This window comes from Pseudorasbora parva, chromosome 3, assembly GCF_024679245.1.
Source record: "Pseudorasbora parva isolate DD20220531a chromosome 3, ASM2467924v1, whole genome shotgun sequence".
Taxonomy (NCBI): Eukaryota; Metazoa; Chordata; class Actinopteri; order Cypriniformes; family Gobionidae; genus Pseudorasbora; species Pseudorasbora parva.
The window spans coordinates 12911402-12931505 of record NC_090174.1 but is presented as its reverse complement, the minus strand read 5'-3'; the positions used below and the strand labels follow the sequence as shown (position 1 = coordinate 12931505).

The 20104-nt window shown below is 37.6% G+C and overlaps 1 protein-coding gene across 4 annotated transcripts in view; it reads right to left on the bottom strand.

Annotated features, from left to right (window-relative positions):
* Positions 1-4363: 4363 nt before the first annotated feature.
* pisd (phosphatidylserine decarboxylase) overlaps positions 4364-20104 on the bottom strand; it is a 53048-nt gene continuing 37307 nt past the window's right edge. For all 4 annotated transcript variants that reach the window (XM_067437835.1, XM_067437834.1, XM_067437836.1 and 1 more), the window contains 5 exons: positions 17331-17567; positions 14717-14855; positions 13390-13539; positions 12972-13132; positions 4364-5733 (listed from right to left, as the gene is read on the bottom strand). In XM_067437835.1, coding sequence (XP_067293936.1) covers positions 5509-5733; positions 12972-13132; positions 13390-13539; positions 14717-14855; positions 17331-17567 — 912 coding nt within the window. In that variant the 3' untranslated portion in view covers positions 4364-5508. The remainder of the gene's footprint in view (positions 5734-12971; positions 13133-13389; positions 13540-14716; positions 14856-17330; positions 17568-20104) is intronic.

The following is a 20104-nucleotide window of genomic DNA, read 5'->3' as shown; positions in this document are numbered from 1 at the left end:
ACAGTCAACCAATATTTTGAAAAAGTTTAGGAGAGACATTTGCAACATTTGATTCTCAAGGAAATGATTGATTTGGAGGGAAACACTCACTGTAAGGTTAAAAACCGTTAACATGCTGGTAAACCGTTCTGGGTAGATTACTTACAAACTGTAGTCAGTTACTGATTCCAAATGACATGGCAAAAAATTGTAGTTAGTAATGTATTCTGACTACTTTTAAAATTGCTTGACCTAACTCATTTATCATATTGATTTGAATAGGATAATCTTGTACCATATTGGTATAAAGAGAGAGAGAGAGAATATATTCTATTTTTTTTCAACAAACATTACATTACGTTCCCCAGAATGGGCTTCATGAGTTTAATGAAAAGCTTAGTAATTAAATCATACTAAAAAAGATTTGTTTGCCTGCATGTCATGTGACCATTAACCAACATCCTTTCATTGCATGTAAATAGGCTATGAAATTATGAATATTTGAAATTGTTTGGGGTTTGAATACATTAAGTGGCTAGTCTGTGTGTGTAATTTCACAAACTCTGAAGACCTTCTAAACGTATTCAAGTAAAGGAAAATGTAAGATAAAAAAAAAAAAACAGCAGAAAGAATTAGAAATTGTATGAATCATTTGCCATTGTGAGAATAACAATGGTCTGATTGGGAGTATTTTAAACTGTAATATGATCTAATTACCACTTTATTTTTGGAATCTGTAATCCAGATTACATGTAATACTACCCAGCACTGTTGGTCAATTGTGGTACAATTAATTATCTCGTTTTTTCCATTTTTTTTCAGACACTTGCTTAACATTTTAAGAAATGTTATGGTTACAATCAAAACATACTACACACTGTGTTTGGGTGTAATGAAATTACTGTAATTTAATTAGTTACTTCTGATGTAATTTAATTAAATACTGTAAAGATTATAGAATAATTCCATATAAAAGAATCATAGATTTAACTTTAAAATGTAATGTCTAATCTTAAAATGTTTCAAATGTAACCTTTCTTTAAAAACTTTAGTCAGTTTAAGAATAATGTATGCAATTGTATATTATTTGTTTGAAAGATTTAATGTCTATCCTTGTTACTGGTCAAGGCTGACATGAGATTTTGAAATGAGTAATTAAGTAATGCATGACTTTTTTCAGAGCGAGTAATTTGTACAGTAATCAATGCACTGTAAAACATGTGATTAGCTAGTAATTTTTTACATGATTAGAGTAATCTTCCCAACATTGCACACCGATATATAGGCTAATGGATCAATCCCCTAGTAAAACTCGGTTATACTTACAGTACTACAATGAGTGAAAAAAATCATACATTCTTACGGGATCTCATTCAAACAGCATTCAGAAGCTTTTGTCGAATTAGTGCTATTTATTTATTTTTGATAGTGTTGTAGGCTACTATCAACACTTTTATTGTAAAAGCAATAGTAATTAACTGTAGTAAATATGACATGTGGTCTGAAATCATGATTATCGTGATTTTTCAACTCAGCTGTAATGATAGCATGCGAATTATTAATGTAAAAAAAATCCCCAAAACGTTAAATTACCCTTTTTGACTTATTTAAATGTCGGTTGCAGACCTCCATTACCACCAGTAGGGGGAGTGCGCTCATTAAAATACAATCCTTAGGTTTCCTCTTGCTGCTGATGGTTACAGTGATTGGTTCGAATGGAAATACCATGGTTGCGATTTATTCCCATATTTAATCATAATGTGATACTAAACTTGCTACAAAATATCACTGTCTAAATCTTTTTAGCAAGTCACGCATGAATTGCGTAAAGAGGTTGCCATGACGCCCCACTGTTGCAAATGTTGTTCTCATTCAGTCTAAAAATCTATTTTAATTCAGTTTTATTTTATTTGCATTATTATTATACACATAAACCTATTACCGTATAACTTGATAGATAATATGCAACACATGGACCTTTTTCACAGTGGACTAACTGATAAAATATTAAATGAGATAACGTTACCCTTTTTGATGCTGAGAAGAAATAAAGATACCCGTAATATGTTTGTCAATTACTGTGCTTACTTGAGAAGGAGAAGGTAGCTATATGGATAAACTTTGTACTACCGCAACTGTTGGAAACATTAATAGTAGAATGATAGTAATTAAACGTGGACGTGGCTTATTTTTTCTGAAGGTCATAGTAAGTTAACGTTCGTTCAAGGCTTATTGAAACATGCGTGTCGTTGGCCGCGCGAGTGAGCTGCTCTGACTGTGATTGGAGGATGGAGAAGAGAAGAAACGAGAAGCTTCTAGAAGTGAACGGCGCGCGCGCTGTGTGGGGGGTGGGGTGGGGAGGGTCGCGCGGGCCGTCCTGCAGTGAGCATCGATCATACTCCCACCGTAGGGAGAGTTCCGCAATGGACTCCGTTACTTTGTCAAAACCTCAAAACAGGGACGGCAGCCAGTAGGCTACCTTTATTAAAGCAACACGCTTTTAGAGGGACTGGTCAAATCAGTCCAATTAAGAGAAGACACGAGTCACCATCGTTTCATAGTGGTTTTCAATAACGCCTAAAAGAGGAACAAGTCGCGAAGTAAACCCTTGGTCTATAATTGATTCGATCGCTAACGTTACTGCACTGAGAATTGGGGCGACCTGTCTGGAAATTGAGAAGGTAGTTGACAAATAAAATGGACATTTTATTTGACCAAAAGTAGAATACATTAGGTTAAAATCTGCACGAATCTTGCATATCATTACATTAGTCTTGTGGGTTACAGATTAATTTCTGAAAGTACACATTTTCCATGCTGTCTTTCAATTAATATTAAGTATTAAAACAATGCAATTTGAATAAACAATTATAAAATGGCCTTTAAATAGTTTAAAATAAACTCAACGTCACACTTCTGATACCTCCCTTTCAAAGCATCTGACATTTAATTCATATTCCACTGAGACTTTGTTCATTATTAATCAGCGTTACATAATGATTAATGACTTTTCTCAAATACCATGGTCAGATTGCTCCTTTTATATTCCCCCATGTATAAATATACAACAGTCCTGAGAAGCTTAGTGTACTAATCCACCATTTCTGTGTATATTAACATTCCTCTTCTTGTTTTACCTTTAACCTCTAAATCTGCCAAATACTTCAGCACTCACAAGTTCAGGGCCGGCTCTAGCTCTTTGGTTGCCCTAGGCGAGATGGAGTTTTGCGCCCCCCACCCCTCCACCCCCTTTTATCGTCTCTAATTCAGCACATGTCTGTTTTCCTAGGCCTACCCCTAACCGAGAAGCACTTATTATTAAACATGTTCGACGCTTTATTTCCACTTTTCAAACATTTTCTCACTTTTTATTGAAAATAAATGCCTTTCCGATCGGATATGTGATGGGAAAAGGGAATAGAGCGAGTGTGGCAAAGGTCGGGATCGAACCTCTGATCGACCTGCATCTAATCTTGATGCCATGCGTCTTACCACTACACTACAGCCACTGTAAAGATTGTGGTGAACACAGCATATTTGTGTTTGATGTAAATAATATGGCATCTTTCGTTAGGATGCTCCAGTAAAAAAAAAAAAAAAAAACGAGAGGCCGTATTTATTTCCTTCTGACGCCCACGTAGAGAGCTCTGTTTGTACTTTTCATAAATAACATGCATACGTTATCCATATTTATGACGAACTGGACTTTTGATATTTAAATGACATCCATGTAGGTTATTGTAGATTATTGTCAGTGAAGTGTTTGCAATACGTATAGTAATTATGAAGAAAACTAGCAAGTGATAGCTTAGTGACAATATTAATAATATTTATAAAATAAATATTAGTTGATAAGATTAATACTAAGTAATTTTTTTTAGTTTGACAACTTATTGGCTGAGATAAGAAGACTAACCTCTATTCTGGGCTTTCTTTCGATTTTCTTCCTTTCTTTTTTTCTCTTTTTCCGTCCCTGTGCACCCACGGGTTTAGACGCCTCATTTTTGATGAACGCGCAAGATGAGCACTTGCCTGACCTAAATCCTGAACTAATAATCAATCACCATCAATTCAATCTAATAATCAGGTTGATAAGTAATTAAAGGTGTGGCTGAGGGGGCGCCCCGTGATGATCATGTTTAATGAACATTATGTTGTATTTCACTTGTTTCGATTCTTAATGGGAAGTAATGGGCGGCACTAGAGCGCGCTCGCGCCCCTAACACAAATGTCGCCCTAGGCAACCGCCTAGCTCGCCTATAGCAAACGCCGGCCCTGCACAAGTTCATTGGTCAAGAAGCGGCAACCTTTATGAAAAGCACTGCGGTCGAAACATGACAGGATGATGCTATCAAATGATAATGCAAACATCACAATAACCAACTTTTTAAATAATCTTCAAAATTTATTAATGACATGTTTCTTGCACTTGGAACTAGTTTGTAATTAATGTCTATGTTACATGAATTGAATTAATACAACTTTTCTTTGAAAGAATTTCCACAACAAGCTGTGCTCGGTGCACAGAAAAGCCCAGTGTTTGGTTTTCAAAACATTCAAAGCAAAATTTCCAGAGTCTTCTCCCTTATCTTCATACAGGTGTGGTCTAGATTAAGGGAGTCAGGAGGGTCTTTCATTATCCTTAGCTTAGGGTGTAGAGTCTGTTGAACTAGCTAGGTGCTGGTTAATCAAACAAAGAGAAGTCCAAGAACACAAGCCATAAGATCACAAGAAGTCTGATTCATATCAAAAGGGCAAAAAAATGTGTGTTAGTAAAAAATATATCTTGCGTTTTGGCACTAATCAAGGTGAGACAGCAAAATACTTCACATTAATCTCCCAACTAATCGCTAGACCAACAAGCAAAGGCATAATTCAACGCCAGAGAACAACGGCAGTGATAATTGTCACCTGTCTTTTCCAAAACTCTTTCTTAGCGAGTAATTGTGGCCATGATTTTACTGTCAAAATGGCTTGCACCTTCGTGAAGAGCAAAAGTTGGACGGACAGAACGGTTTTAAAGATGAGCGTTTGTTAAAAATGAAAGAAACCAAATAGTGATGGTCTCTCATACATTCCCAAGGCTTGCAAAGTTAGCTGTGGAAATCCTGGACTCTTCAAACCCTTCACACAGGTTGACTCCAGCCGAAGGCAATATGGGCGAACACAAAAAAACAAAACAACCGTTTTACGAAAACAAAATAGAAAAATAATTTAGAGCCCAAAAAAAATGGATGGCATTCATGGTAAACAAATATTTTTACAACATGATGGTCTAAGCATTGCCATAAAAGTATTTTACAACAACAACCAAAAATAAAATAAAAATACCCTAACAAACTGACTGGGAGAACCCAATGGCAATAATGCAACAGTGGTGGTTGTGTGAGTACATATGAACACACATGTATCTCAGTTTAAACAGAGTACATCTCTGCAAATGTGAGTGTATTAGTTTTTGAGACCCTGAATGCATCTACACACAGATTAGCGTGTCCATCATCAGATTCTCTTCTCCTCTCGTCTGCGTTACATCGTCCCGAGAGGTTCTCCAAAACGAATCTTCTGGCCTGCTTGCAAATTAAAGGTAAAATCCCGTGGAGCTTCGAATAACAGTACAATAGTTGAGCCCAAGTTGAACTCGCCCAGGTGCTCTCCTTTTCTCATGCTCACGCCTTCTTGGTTGTTGTTTGTTACATAGCTGAAATCATTGTAAGTTCCCTTGTTGTAGCGAGGGTTGTTGGTACGGAGCTCCTAAAGAGAAAAGAAACTTGTTAATGTTGATGCACTAAAACTGAATTCGCCTTTTAAAACTCCAACTTACAACAGATGGGAAACCTCCCTTTTCATGTTAATATGAATCAAATCCAAATCCATTAGATTTAGCGAAAACATGCAATTTAAGAAATGCATCAGGGTCACTGCTCAATGAGGTCGCATACTGCTACTGAAATACCACTTATCAGGTCAGGATGCAACAAACAGGTGCTCCTGCCATCTACTCATCCATTAACCCACATTTTTACACAAGCCCCCTACCGTACTGTCTACTTGTCTGATTGCGGCCCATTAGGAATGAGGCCAAATCCACTCTTAGCGGTGTAGCTCAATATTCTGTTAATGCTGAAAAAGCACAAATGATTTGAGAGAAAATGCATCTTATGCCAACATGAGTGATTCTGTGACTATACAGCAATTAAACATGAAAATAAAGCCACAGAACTGTTTTGCCCGGGGCAACACACCGCTGTGTTTTGTGACAGAATGAACGAATAGTTTGAATGAATGATTCAATAACTCACTCGTTAAGACAGTCAAATGCTTTACTCTTGAATTAATCAGTTAAAACCATAGACTCAAAAAAAATATGGACGTAGAGTCCGTGACGTTACCCATAGGATCCTGAAGAGCCATTTTTAAGTGTAAAGTAGAGACGAGCCGTTGCCAGCGCGTCATCGCGGGTCACGCCCGGATAACAGAAAATGGGCAAAGAGGCGGGACATGGGCGGAGCTGAGGTGACAATGACTAACAGACAGTGGATAAATGGCTACCCACCTGTCAATTACAGTGGCCACGCCATTATGCAGAATTTTAGGGCTTTACATAATGTAAACGATTGAGTTATACAAATATTCACCGCCCTCACAGTTGTCATGAAGGGCAAAATTAGCCATATAGACCAAAACCACAATTTGCACCAGGCTGTAAACATATATTTTTCTGCTGTAAATTGTGCATTTTAACATGGGGCTCAATGAGAAGCTGCTTCCTTCTGGAGCCTTTCCCTAGCGGCCAGTCGAGAAATTGCAGTTTAAGTCACTTCTGTATTGGCTTCAACAGAAACTAGGGGAGGTTGCTGCTTGCTGCCACCTACTGGCAGTTTTAATTTCACATTTAAAGTTAGCCTGGATGCCAGCCAAACTCAGCCCCGCCCACAACATTTGAGCTCGGGCAGTTTGGTCTGGACTCGATCCATAGAGGAGTAATTATGCCCAAACAGAAACTGTTCAGACCAATGAAATCATCAGGGCAGGCTTTAGACGATGATGGACAGATGATAAAGAGTAACATAATCATGCACGCGCATCAAAGGCGCTTGGATTGAACTTGTTCAAATCCTAAATGGAGAGCTTGTTGCATTCACCTTCACTGTTTCTCTCTGAAATGATGATCATGTTGTTAAGTAACTGTGTATCCTTAAATTCTTTTTTTTTTACAACACAGGCAAAGATTGTTTATTCCAGCCCACGTGCAGACAGGGTTGCCAAGTTTTTACAACAAAACCCACCAACTACAGCCCAAATCAAGCCCAAATGCCCAATAGTTTGGGGGGTAAAACGTGTTATTTTGGCAAGGTTGCTTCAACCTGCGGAAATGGAAAACAACCTGCGGAAAAAAACACTGACTTGGCAACACAGTGCAGTTGAGTTCCGTTGACATTTGACAACTAACGTAATGCGTCGCTTCGTTGCTCTGATTGATTGTAGGTCTATCCAATTGAGGTCTTTCCTGGTTCGGTTGAAACACGCCCCATAATCACAGCCCAATCCAGCAGTAGACTCATATTCTGACTAGAATGGATTATGACCACGTCAGGCTAAATCAATGCAGTTTCAAAGAGCTTCAGAGGCTCTGCACGATCCCAGCCGAGGAGTAGGGTCTAATCTAACAAAACCATCTGTCATTTTCACTGACCCGGGGTTAAAATGAATGTACAAAGACCAAATCAAACAGCCTTTACAAAAATAAAGGTAAAACAATTACGTCAGACAATTTTAAAGTTGGAGGAGAACATGAGATGGGTTTTTTGGCACTGTCCTATGCCAAAGACGTGACCTTTCTGACATTATAACACCGCATGTCTATAAAGGTTTTTGTTGTAGAAAATGGCTGAGGGTTTCGCTAGATAGGACCCTATTCCTCGACTGAGATCATGATGGGCCCTCTTAAGCCCTTCAAAACTGCACTGATTTGGACCTTCAATGCATTGGTTGCAATTGAAAACTTAAAGGTCCCGTTCTTCGCGATTCCATCTTTCAAACTTTAGTTAGTGCGTAATGTTGCTGTTAGAGCATAAATAATACCTGTAAAATTATAAAGCTCAAAGTTCAATGCCAAGCGAGATATTTTATTTAACAGAAGTTCCCTTCCAAAGCCTTTAGCGAACCGCCGGTTTGGACTACACCCCTGCACTTCCTTCATGAATGACGTCACTAGAACCGTTTGTTGACTAACCCTCCGCCCACAAGAACACGCAAAATAGGGGGCGTGGTCTTGTTGCTCTCCCACGTGGAGAAGAGCGCACATTCAGCGCTTGCATCTCCCCGTTATGGTAAGAGGCGGGACCTTTCCGGGCAAAGTGCGCTAAGCTGCTGTCCAATCACAAGACGGGAAGCGCTGGCCCAATCAGAACTCGCTACGTGTTTCTGAAGGAGGGACTTCATAGAACAAGGAAATCATCAGGCCGTTTTTAGGACAGAGGAAACAGCGCTGTACAGATAAGTAAATTGTGTGAAAAATACTGTTTTTTTACACGCAAAACATGAACTCATGTTATATTGCACACTGTAAACATAATCAAAGCTTCAAAAACACACGACGAACGGGACCTTTAAGATTTTTTTTTCCAGTTTTCTTCTTTTTATTATTATTTTTTTTTCAACTGAAGACAGACAGACATGAACATCTTAGATCTTGGATCTTAGATGGGGGTGAGCAAAATATCAGGAAATCACTTTAATTTTAAGTGACCTAATCGTTTAATTAGTTTTTTTCAAATGCCTTTTTAAAGGTAAAAGTCCCCATAAATACCTGTAAAAATATAATTTCTGTCATTGCTCTGAACAGACCACCAGACAGAATATGAAGAATGTCAAAATCTTAAGTAGTCAGCTGTCCACAGCAGTCCTAAACCTGCTACGGTTTTATTAGACACAATAAACACACACAGCAAAATATTGTAATCATCGTTAACAATAAAAATCACAGAAAATATTGATATATATTGTGTCGTAAATATTGCACACCCCTCCATAAAAGTATCTTTAGAGCAGTATATTCCAAGCTTTCTGAAGTCATACAATAGCTTTGTATCAGACCAAAATTTTAAGTTATTCTTTTCTTATACTAATTATCTTTCAGTTGACTAGGTAGTGATCTTTAATCTGCTTACGACACATTTAGAGGAAGAAGCAATTCTCAAATAACAGATGCAACATCTTCAAGAGCATTTTACTATACTAAAAGTGCGCAATATTATTGTCCAGTGTTATTTTTAGTGTTATCTGTATACTCTTATAATATTAATACATATTTTTAATTAACTTTTATTTTTTCAGTTTTTATTTAAATTTGATTTTAAATTTAGTAATTTTACAAAGAAAAAAAAATCTAGTCAGCGTTTTAATTTATTTTAAATTTAATTTATTACTTCCCTTGTTGTAAGTTTAGTTCATTATTTCTTATTTTATATCAGTTAGAAACAATTCTTGATTTAAGTTTTTTAAAATGTAATATTTAGGCTATATTTTATTTTATTTTATATTTAGTTCAATTAACAAGAAATTATTTAACAGTTATTTATATCTTTTGCTGTAGTGTCAGTAGGAAATATTAATTTACATTTTCAAACATTCCTTTTGCCATTAATTGTAATAATCCAGTGAGATCTTTGTATGTACAGATGAGTCTGACAAAACAAAACAAAAACCTGCCTGCAAAGCTTTAATACTGTGAATCTTTTTTTGCCACTTCTGTCTCAGCAACCTCACCTCTAATAAAAGAGCTCTTTAAATTGCAATGTAGACATTGTGATTGTAAAAAAAGTGCTATACAAATAAACAAATTGAATTGAAATTGAACTTGTGCAAAAAATGCTGTTAAGTGAGGATGTTTTAAAAAAATGATGTCACAAATATTTTTTTTAAAACAATTTATCTTCTATTACCTAAATCAAATCAATATTTGGTGTGACCACCATTTTGTGTTTCAAGCTTTTGTCCAGTTAAACTTGCACCTAGTTTTTCAGTGAGCTTTGAGAGGCAGCTTTCTTCAAGTGTCTTGGAGACATTGCCGCAGTTCTTCTGGATTTAGTCTGTTTTGTTAATGTAATCCTGGATGGAGTCGATGATGGTGAGATCAGATCAGATCTCTATGTGTTGTCAGACTCCTTGTGCATGCAAAGATCTCACTGGATTATTACAATTAATGGCAAAAGGAATGTTTGGAAATGTAAACTGTTATTTCCTACTGACACACTACAGCAAAATATATATTTTTTTTTTGTTGGTATGAGCCTATGACTTTAGCACAGTATTATATGTTTTTTTGTTTTAGCGAACAATAAAACTGCTACGGTCGGCATCATAAAAGCATATACAAGAAGTTTCATTTAAAGCATCGCTCCTACAGCTTTCAAAGCAAATATTTTGTGAACAACATCTCGGCACTGCTGGACAAATCGCCTGCTGTGAGCAATGTTCCTGTTTTTATGCAGAATCCACAGGTTCATTTGTGAGGTGTTGTGGACAGAGCAAAAGAACAGGCTTTTGCTGATTCATTATGGTGTGCTACTTACTCCTGGTAGCCTGCCAGAACCAACAGATGACCACTTTTAAAATAGTTGCAGTAAAAAAAATGGCTCAACAAACAGCTGGATGCCATGAACTAGATGTTGCACAACCACAATATTTCTAATCTAACAGCTATAAACTGTTGAACCAAGATGAACTATAAACTTAGCCCAAGCGCTCTGGATATAATGAAGCGCATCTTTCTGCCTTCGTTCAGTCTCCTGGCATCAGTCTGTATTGGAGTCTTTCTTATTAGGACTTAGCTTTCTACAGTAAAAGGTGTTATTTAAATATCAGCACCAGTAGTCCTTGTTAATTATAAGTATTAGTCCCACCAGTCTGCTATGGGTACGCTTGACCAGAGTCAAATACCGTCTGTTTTTGTAGTTAATATTTCAAACTGAATGACTATGAACACTTTTAGGCCAAACGGAGAGGAAAAACTCTGTCACGTTCATGTAAGAAAGCTTTTGCTAAAGTGTTCAATTTTTAACATAATGCTGTTTAAAGAATAGACAAAGTACAAATCAATAAACCTAATCTTACAACCTAACCTTAAACCTAACTGTTCTGTTAATAACCCTCCGTCGATCTGACACACCAGTTCTCTGAAAAAAAATCAGCTCTCAAAAATCAGCTTATTGAAATAACCTGTTGTCTGGGTTTACATGCAAACCAATAACCCGAAAACGCAAGTAAACCACATTTATAATACTTTGTTATTAATTCAGGTTATTTCCCGGTAGTGATGTCTAAACGTATTGATTTGCGCATCATTTCATTTGTCAGTTGTGATGCTAAATAAAGCATTACAAAACAATATTGCAACATGTCAGCAGGAAACATACAGCTCATATAGTATCCTCATGTAGTTACAGGTGCAGAATTTTGACTGTATAACTACTTTTGCTGCACAAGATTAGAGAGCTTTTATAATGTTTTGGGTCAAGAAAGTCAGTGTTTGCAATCTATTTCCTCCCTTAATGCAAAACCCTCACTCTGTCTGGATTCGCTTAAATCCACAGTAAGGTCGCGTTCCTGTCACGTATCACACATGCGCACTTCAATTACCCAACAGAAAGCAGGTTAATGCGTTTACATGCTGGGAAAAATCAGTGTAAGGTGCAAAAATCTAGCTTTGAAAATCAGTTTATGCTTAAGTTGTTTATGACCTTACTCTGATAAAGGAAAAGGGTTAACATGTTACCTGATCACATGTATTGTTGGCTTATTAAGCATTATAATCAGGTTACAAACATGCATGTAAACGCACTCATTGTAACAATACAAAGCGGGTGAAAAATTGGAAAAATAACACTTTAACATTGACTCGTCTCTCAAGCCACTCACGACTAGTTATTAACGAGAATTTTTAATTTTGCACATCCTCTTTTCTAGCACTCATCTCATTTTCACTGGTGAATATTTAAACAGACATTAGACTTAATGTACAATTTTCTATCATATTTGTGTTTATCTGATACACAAATTTCTCTAAAAGCCCTCTAAAATTAGCGTGACAAGCCAGACCCACATCAAGATGTTTGGTCTGGAAACTCACCATTGACAGCTCAATCCGAGGGGCGGGATAAACGGTTGTCTTTCAAACTCCCTCTGCACGCGATAGGATAGCGCTACACCAACCAGAGCAACGTGAAGCGGAGCTAGTTGATTAAACTTTCGCCCTATCCGGTCGGCAAAACTCTAAACACATCTTCCTTTCTTAAGAATGACTTCAGTGCTGTTCTTTGTTCTTTTCTCAAAGAAAAGCTTAACTCCAAGTCTTCCAGTGTCGCAGCCAAAGCCGTTTCGAAAGACCGCTGTTGGCCAGCTTCTTTGTTTTTAAGTAGCAACTCCTGCTGTCATTATGTTAAGCCCGTCCACCGACTCTATACACGATGTGATTGGCCTGACCAGAGTTTAGTTTTTACAACTCAGAAGTCTTTTAAGTATCAGAAGTCTATTGATATCATCATATTGACCGATATACCCCTGAATCGAATTATATCACAGAACTTATCTTCTTTTTTAAGGTACTAAGAACTTAAGGTATCGTAAAATATTAAGTTAAACTGTTATTACATATTATTTGGAAATATAGAGTGCAAACTTATATTTATATGCATTTTATGCAAGTAGTCGGCTGTACTGTTATAAAGATCTCTGATTTACATTACAAGCAAACAGTGTTTCATCTTACTTTTGGCCATATAAATATCAGCAACTGCACCAATTTGTTTATTTTTTTGCTTTTTTTTAGGAATACATTTTTTTTAATGATTTTTAATATTTTTTCATATGTCAGGCATTTTAGGGATCATTATCGGGTGGAACTATTGTTTTAAACTCACATTTATCTGCAGGAAATAATGAAATAAGAGCAATATGGAAATTATCATCTTCTATGAAATGGTTCTAACCTTGTCAAAATAGATGCGTATAGATCCCACATTTGTCGCTCCTACAGCTGTGAGTGAAAAGAAGCCGTGCGTCCACTCTCCACTCAAGACCACCCGCTCATTATGGCAAAAAAGCTCCTTGATCCATCGTGCAACTCCTGGGTTCACGGACATCAGAGAACCTATGATATAAACATACATATCAGACCACCAGTCATGCTTCAGTTATGCAACCAGGCACTGATGGTATCACACTGCTCAGTCGCCATCAGATTAGAAAACACGCTTATAACTTAAGCATTTAAGACCTAAAGTCCCAGTTGATTAATCTTTTTAACAACAAATTATATTTTCAGAGAGAGAGAGAGAGAGAGAGAGAGAGAGAGAGAGAGAGAGAGAGAGAGAGAGAGAGAGAGAGAGAGAGAATCATGCCGCTGACCTGGGAAGTGCCGTCTGTGTGCCACCCTCCAGTCTGTCGGCGAGTGAAAGCAGTGGTAGTCACCTGGAGCCAGATAAACTACACAGTGAAACAACTCATTCCCCTCTGTAGTAACCAGGGCATCCTGGAATGTGCCAGGGTCGTCCTCATCTGAACAGGACAAGAAAAATTAAATTGAGATGATAGAAAATATGAACGACATTGGAGCGTTTATATCACATGGTCTACAAGCTTAGCATGATGTCCTTTGTTGGTCAGATCAGATTTTAGGCTTAGTGCTTTCAATATTTATATTAATCTATGATTTTCCTCCGATTTTAGAGATGCACTACAGTTCAAAAGTTTGGGATCAGTAAAAGGAATATTTTTATTTTGCAAGGACATAATTAAATTGATCAAAAGTGACAGTAAAGACATTTATAATGTTACAAAATGTTCCATTGCAAGTAAATGCGGTTCTTTTGAAATTTTTATTCATTGAGAAAAATAATATTGCAATTTCTGAAGTGACACTGAAGACTGGAGTAATGATGCTGAAAATGCACAAGAACGACATTTTACATTTTAAATAGTAATGTTTCACAATATTACTGTTTTTTGTATAAGAAAAGTAGCCTTGGTGAGCAGAAGATTGTCAAAACAATTTTTTTTTTAATCTTACCAAACCCACACTTTTAAACAGTATTTTGGATGAAAGGGCTCAAAAAAATGTTCTCAAGTACTTGTCACTTGGTGCAAAACATTTTAACAATACAGCTTTTATATTTTATAAAATTATTAGTAAAATTTGATGAATCATCAGAAAGTCAACCTTATAGTGAACCAAAAATTCACAATATTGACTGAAAATATGCACTACATTTTACTGTACAGTTCAGCCCTCATTTATTGTTGCTTGTTTATTGTTGCTTTCACATGACAAGAAGTAGGAAAGTATCACAATTGTGGGGAGTGAAGTAGATCGACTCATTTGACTCAAAATCAATTTAGCAGTCTTTTTTCAATGCCATCTTTGTTAAATAAACTATAAGGCGATAAGGGAACTGAACCAGATCCCGAACTGAAAGCGGATGGGATCAGAGCTGCTTTGCCACTGTGACAGTACACATCTTATTTTCTGCTAAATGTGTGTTAATTGATTTTGAGTCAAATGAGTCAATCTACTGTACTCCCCGCAATTGTGATACTTTCCTAAGCCATGTTTAAAATCTAAAACTAAAATTTGGTTGCTCAGAAAACTTGTTAACATGTTAACAAGATCCAAAATCAAAGGATTTCGATTCAAAAACATTCTACTTGGTCAAATAACACATTTATTAAGACTTACTTCTGCTAGCTGTTAAACTCTCTGTCCAGGTGCGCGGGCCGAGGAACGTTTCCAGGGAGTAGGTCACGCCCTTCACCTGCTCTACCTCACAGTTCTTCACACGGCCAAAATGAAGGATCTTGCCATCAGCTGGACTGATCTGCGGAGCCGAAGGTAACTTGTTGTGTTAATACATTATAGACGTGCTATGTTTTATTCATATTGTATTAAAAACCGACATGATTAGCGGGAAATAAGCTTTAGATTATGCATGCACATTTTTTAGACCCCATAATGAATATAGGCAACAGAAGAATTACATAAAGGGGTGGTTGCATGCGATTTCACTTTTTTGACTTTAGTTAGTGTGTAATGCTGCTGTCTGAGCATGAACAGTATCTGCAGTTACAGCTCTGAAAGTTCAACGCAAACAGAGATATTGTCTTTTAAAGTTATGGAAGTTTATTGCCTACAAAAACGGCCGGTTTGGCCTACAACGGGCTTCTTTCTGGGTTGGTGACATCATAAACCCTTGCAATGCAAGGCGTTTCCGGACAAGCTCTGCTTGGCACTTTAGCCACTAAAATTACATGAAACTACATTTGGCCATCTAACCAATCTAAGACCATTGCGTTTTTTGGAGGGATGGGCTTCATAAAAGCAGGAAGCCAACGAGCCGTTCAAAGGACAGTGGAGACGGTGTGGAATAAAGGTAAAATACAAGAAAAATATGGCGTTTTAAAAAAAGAAGTATTAAAGGTGCACTATGCAGCTTTTGTCCACTGGAGGGCGCCTATGCAAAACAAATGCGTAGTTTGATGACGCAAAGTGTGAGCGCAGCATCTTGGGAGATGTGGTCTTCTCATCACAGCCGGTGGAAAATAGGACTCGGGCAGAAATCACGTTCATGCATGCGGTTATTAACGTTACTGTAGTCTAAAGCAGAGCAGGACCGAGTGTTATGGACCTGAGCACGGCTGCTGGAGCGATTGTTAAACAAATACCCGCCTTGCGAAAACCGGGACTTTTATTATGACGGGACGGGACTCATTTGCAGGGCGCCTGCACATATCCGCTCTTCCGGTTATGATTTTGAGGTAATGGAGCTCTGTTTATCATATTAGATACATTTAAGTGTGTTTAAAACGATGTTATGACTTTACTCCGTGCGTTCAGTTGTTCACACTGCTAAGAATAAAGCGCTCCTGCCAAATCCGAAACCGAGGGTAGCGCAGATATGACGCAATTGACAGGCGACTCTCTCAAATGCAATGCTGCAACGTCCCTGTCCTTACAATTTACAAATAGTTGGAAACATCTGGGATATTGTAGGTACTCAACTGAACAAAATATCTAACACTGGCCTAGTGGTTTTTGGATATTTTACTGCAAAAATACTACATAGTTCACCTTTAAGACAGACATGTTATTCTGTGCCCCATAAACACAACCAAGCCTAGAAAAAAAACACAGAACCACCCCTTTAACATTCTTCTGTTTCAAGTAAATAATTAAAAAATACTACAAACTTCTGTATACTTTAATTAAAAACTGACATGAGTAGAAAATTATCAATTGAAAAACATTAGATTAAGCATGCAATTATTTCAGAACCTATAACGAATATATGCCACAGGAAATGATGTAACTTTCCAGGGCTTCTGCTAAAAACAAATATTACCATCTACTCGAGTTTCCTGCTGTATTGCCAGCAATGTAACTCTTATTACAAATTTTATATTCTTTTAAACCTTTTAACCTCTTACGCCTCTTACAGGGCCATTTTTGGGGATTTCCGTCTGGATTTGGCCTACCCAAATTGAAAAGCCTCCCATACACACATACAGTGGTCTAGGTTCAAAAGTTTGGTGTCATTTTACAGGAAACCCTTTGTAGTTACATAAAACACTGCTAAAAGTGATAAACATGTAAGTATATGTTGTCTAAGCTGTAATAACCCCACAAAAAGTAGGCGCTTTAAAGGGTTTCCTGTAAAATGACACCAACATTTTGAACCTAGAACTCTGTATGTGTGTATGGGAGGCTTTTCAATTTGGGTAGGCCAAATCCAGGCGGAAATGGCACCAGAGTAATTTAGTGTAAATACATTACATTGTGTAAAACAAATGCCAAAGTGATGCATATCTCAAAAAGGAGAGACTCTAAGCTTTCAAATGGTACCACATATGACAAGCTCCTCCACAGACATTTAAAATGGAAAGTATATACATGACGATGCCCATTCCCGTCCAGTACAGGGTCCTCGGAGTTTAAGAGGCTAAAAAACTATATAGACCATCGTTTATGATAGTTCACCCAAAAATGGTCATTACTTACCCTCAAGTTGTTTCAAACCTGTATGCGTTTCTTCAATTGAACACAAAAGAAGATATTTTGAAGAATGTTGGTAACCACAGTTGACGGCCCCCTTTGACTTCCATAGTAGGAAAAAAAATACTATCTAAGTCAATGGGTGCCGTCAACTGTCTGGTTACCAACATTGTTCTTTTGTGTTCAACGGAAGAAAGAAATCACACAGAGCGTGAAATGAAGATTCAAAGCACATGCATATGAATGAAAGTGAATGGGAATTCAAAGAATGCCTCTTTTTCTACAGCTACAAACCCAAACTCACCACGCAGTGCGAGTCGCACACTGGCCGGACCTGAGGTTTGAGTTTGCGCCTAAAAAACTCGCCCAGGTTTCTGTAGTGCTGTAGATCTTCCACGGCCGCTTCCTTCATGTTGACTCCAAACGTCCATATATACAATCTGAAGACAGGTTTCCGTAACCAAGTGGGCAGGTCCACCTGGTTCAAGCGACCCCAGGCTCTGGAGAGCAGTCGTGTAGGTATGGACTTGTAGATTGTAACCTACATCCAAGAGACAGAGGGTTTGAAGACGGCACGCTCGAATACCTTTATAATACACAACAGCAAATTTTCGCGGAGAGGAACATAAATAAATAAATAAATACTTTAAGTGCCCCCATTATGCTTTTTTTACATACCGGTATTACCTTTTATGCAATGTGCACAACAAATAAAGTTATTGTATCCTAAAAGAAAGAATCGATTCTGAACTGCCGAAACGAGTCGCCAGTAATTCCAGTCTTAAGTCCCATTTCAAAGCTACATAGGTTTGTAACACATTTGCATAATTCCACCTCATGGTCTTCATTGGCTGCAAGAAAACAACATCTACTTTGACCCTCCCTCATACACTGTAGTTGTGGTGGGGACGCGGGGGCCTGGAAGAGTTTGGTTTGTTTTGGCTAAAACCAACGCCATCATTACTGTTCATATTCATAAGCAAGTGCTGAGGAAGCCTGCTAAACACTCACATAGGGTAAAGGATGTTCCGTTTCCGACCAATTTTGTTAAACCAATCACAACAGACTGAGCAATCTGACCAAACAGGGCAGAGGAAGCTCTTGTAAAGGAGGGGTTTAGAGAGACTGGATACTTGATTGAACGGTTTCAGAGACACTGAGAAAAGAGGTGATGCTGCAATGTGTTTTATGGGAAAATTAAAGGGTTTTTGACACATGCTTGGATGGATGTAAACCTGTTGTAGGAGACATTTAAAACAAATTAGGAACCTTTGAAATAGCATAATAGGAGCACTTTAATGATTGCGCCTTTGTTTCTTAATACATCATTTGACAACACAATGCTTTATTATCATAAGTCAAATATCAAGTAGGAATATCTCAGATCTGATTTTGACTGGAACACACCATAAATGTGTAATGAACCAAAATTTCTGCAACAGAACATATTTTTTAAAAATGTCACAATTTGACCTTTTAATGACAAGATTCAGCATGCAAAATTGAGCTACTCCCCAAAAATAAGGACATTTATGAATAATAAAAATGCTTTTTACCTTGTACTATACATTAAAAAATTGTTTTGACGATAATGATAAGGACGTGTACGTTCAGTTTAAATGCAGCCGAACATCTGAAGTGTTTTAAAACCTGTTGTATTATTGCAGCAGCTGCATTTTTCGTAACATCGCCCGCTGTGCACCACGTGTTCCAGTGTTTGGATTCTTAAGAGTGTTTGGATCAGTGTAGCTCACTGATCATTATTGATGTAGGCCAGGAGTGATCCTAGATCAGTGCTACAGATAGTCTGGAGGCTGATACATGACAGGAGTTGGCCTGGGTGTTCAGTGTAAGTGGATTACTGTAGTTAGCGTCAATCCCAGCTGACATACAGGAGGCTAAATGCGGACACTCTTGGGAGTCCTACAGGGTGATGGGTTGTAGATGATAGTTATGGGTTTAACAAGCAGGAAGTGAAGGATGAGCAATGTTGCCTGACCCAGAAAATGATCTTTATCCACAAAGTGCATCATTTTACTTTTTCTAATTTTTTAAACAGAAAATAAATATCATGGCAATATCGACGTGTTTGCAATGTCATGTGCGCGTTCAAGTCATTTTCATTGAAGTAAACACATTTTTTTTTTTTATTCTAGGATGTAATGGTGCATTTGTCAGTAAGATTGTATTTATGAGTTGAACGCCCATGAACGCTTCCACATAGTCGTAAATGCTAGGATTTAGTTTGAGCTACAAGTTGGAGGCGTGTCCGTAGGAAACATTGCTAAATACCATAAGGGTTGTTTTTTTCCGCCATGACATTGTCAGGCTTTTTTATTTACAACAAAATAAGCTAATTGCCTGCAAAAATATGGTAGCATTGTAATATAACAATATAATATGTACCGATCAAGTGTATATTCTAAACTAGGATTAGTACAAAACCTAAATCAATATATTTTTTAAATCTGCAGCTCTTTATATCTGAAGAGCTACAGATTTACATTAACAAACAAAACATTTTCCTTTTTCTCTGTAACTTCCTGTCTGCCACTGGAGATATGGTATCTGATTCTGAGCATCAGCATGGGCTGACTGGCAATTTTCTCTTAGGAACTGAACAATAGTGGTGTCAGAACCACCGTGGCACGGTGCCCTCGACCGGGTCTAGAGACAAAGTGTTCCTCAGTTCAGAGCTGCTTCCTAGGACAATGGCTCTTTTCACACAAATCCCAATGGAGCTCAGAGCTCAGCGGGTCCATATGCAAGGAGCCATCTGCTGATAGCAGCAGCTCTTTCTGCTGACGTTGCATCAGTTTTGAGGTTTCATTTCTCTGGGTTAAAAAACAGAACAGATCCCAGATCTAGAGCGCTACGGTTTCAATAATGCTTCCCATAAATCACAGACATTACTAATCACACCATCATCCATAGGGTAATACCTGTTTTGCATGGGAAAAAACAAACAAATGCCCATAATACACTGATGGATGTCATTTATGTCTCTGGATAGTGAGATTTCGCACACTCAAACACACACAACATCAGACTGTGGGCTTTATTTGACATTTCCACCTG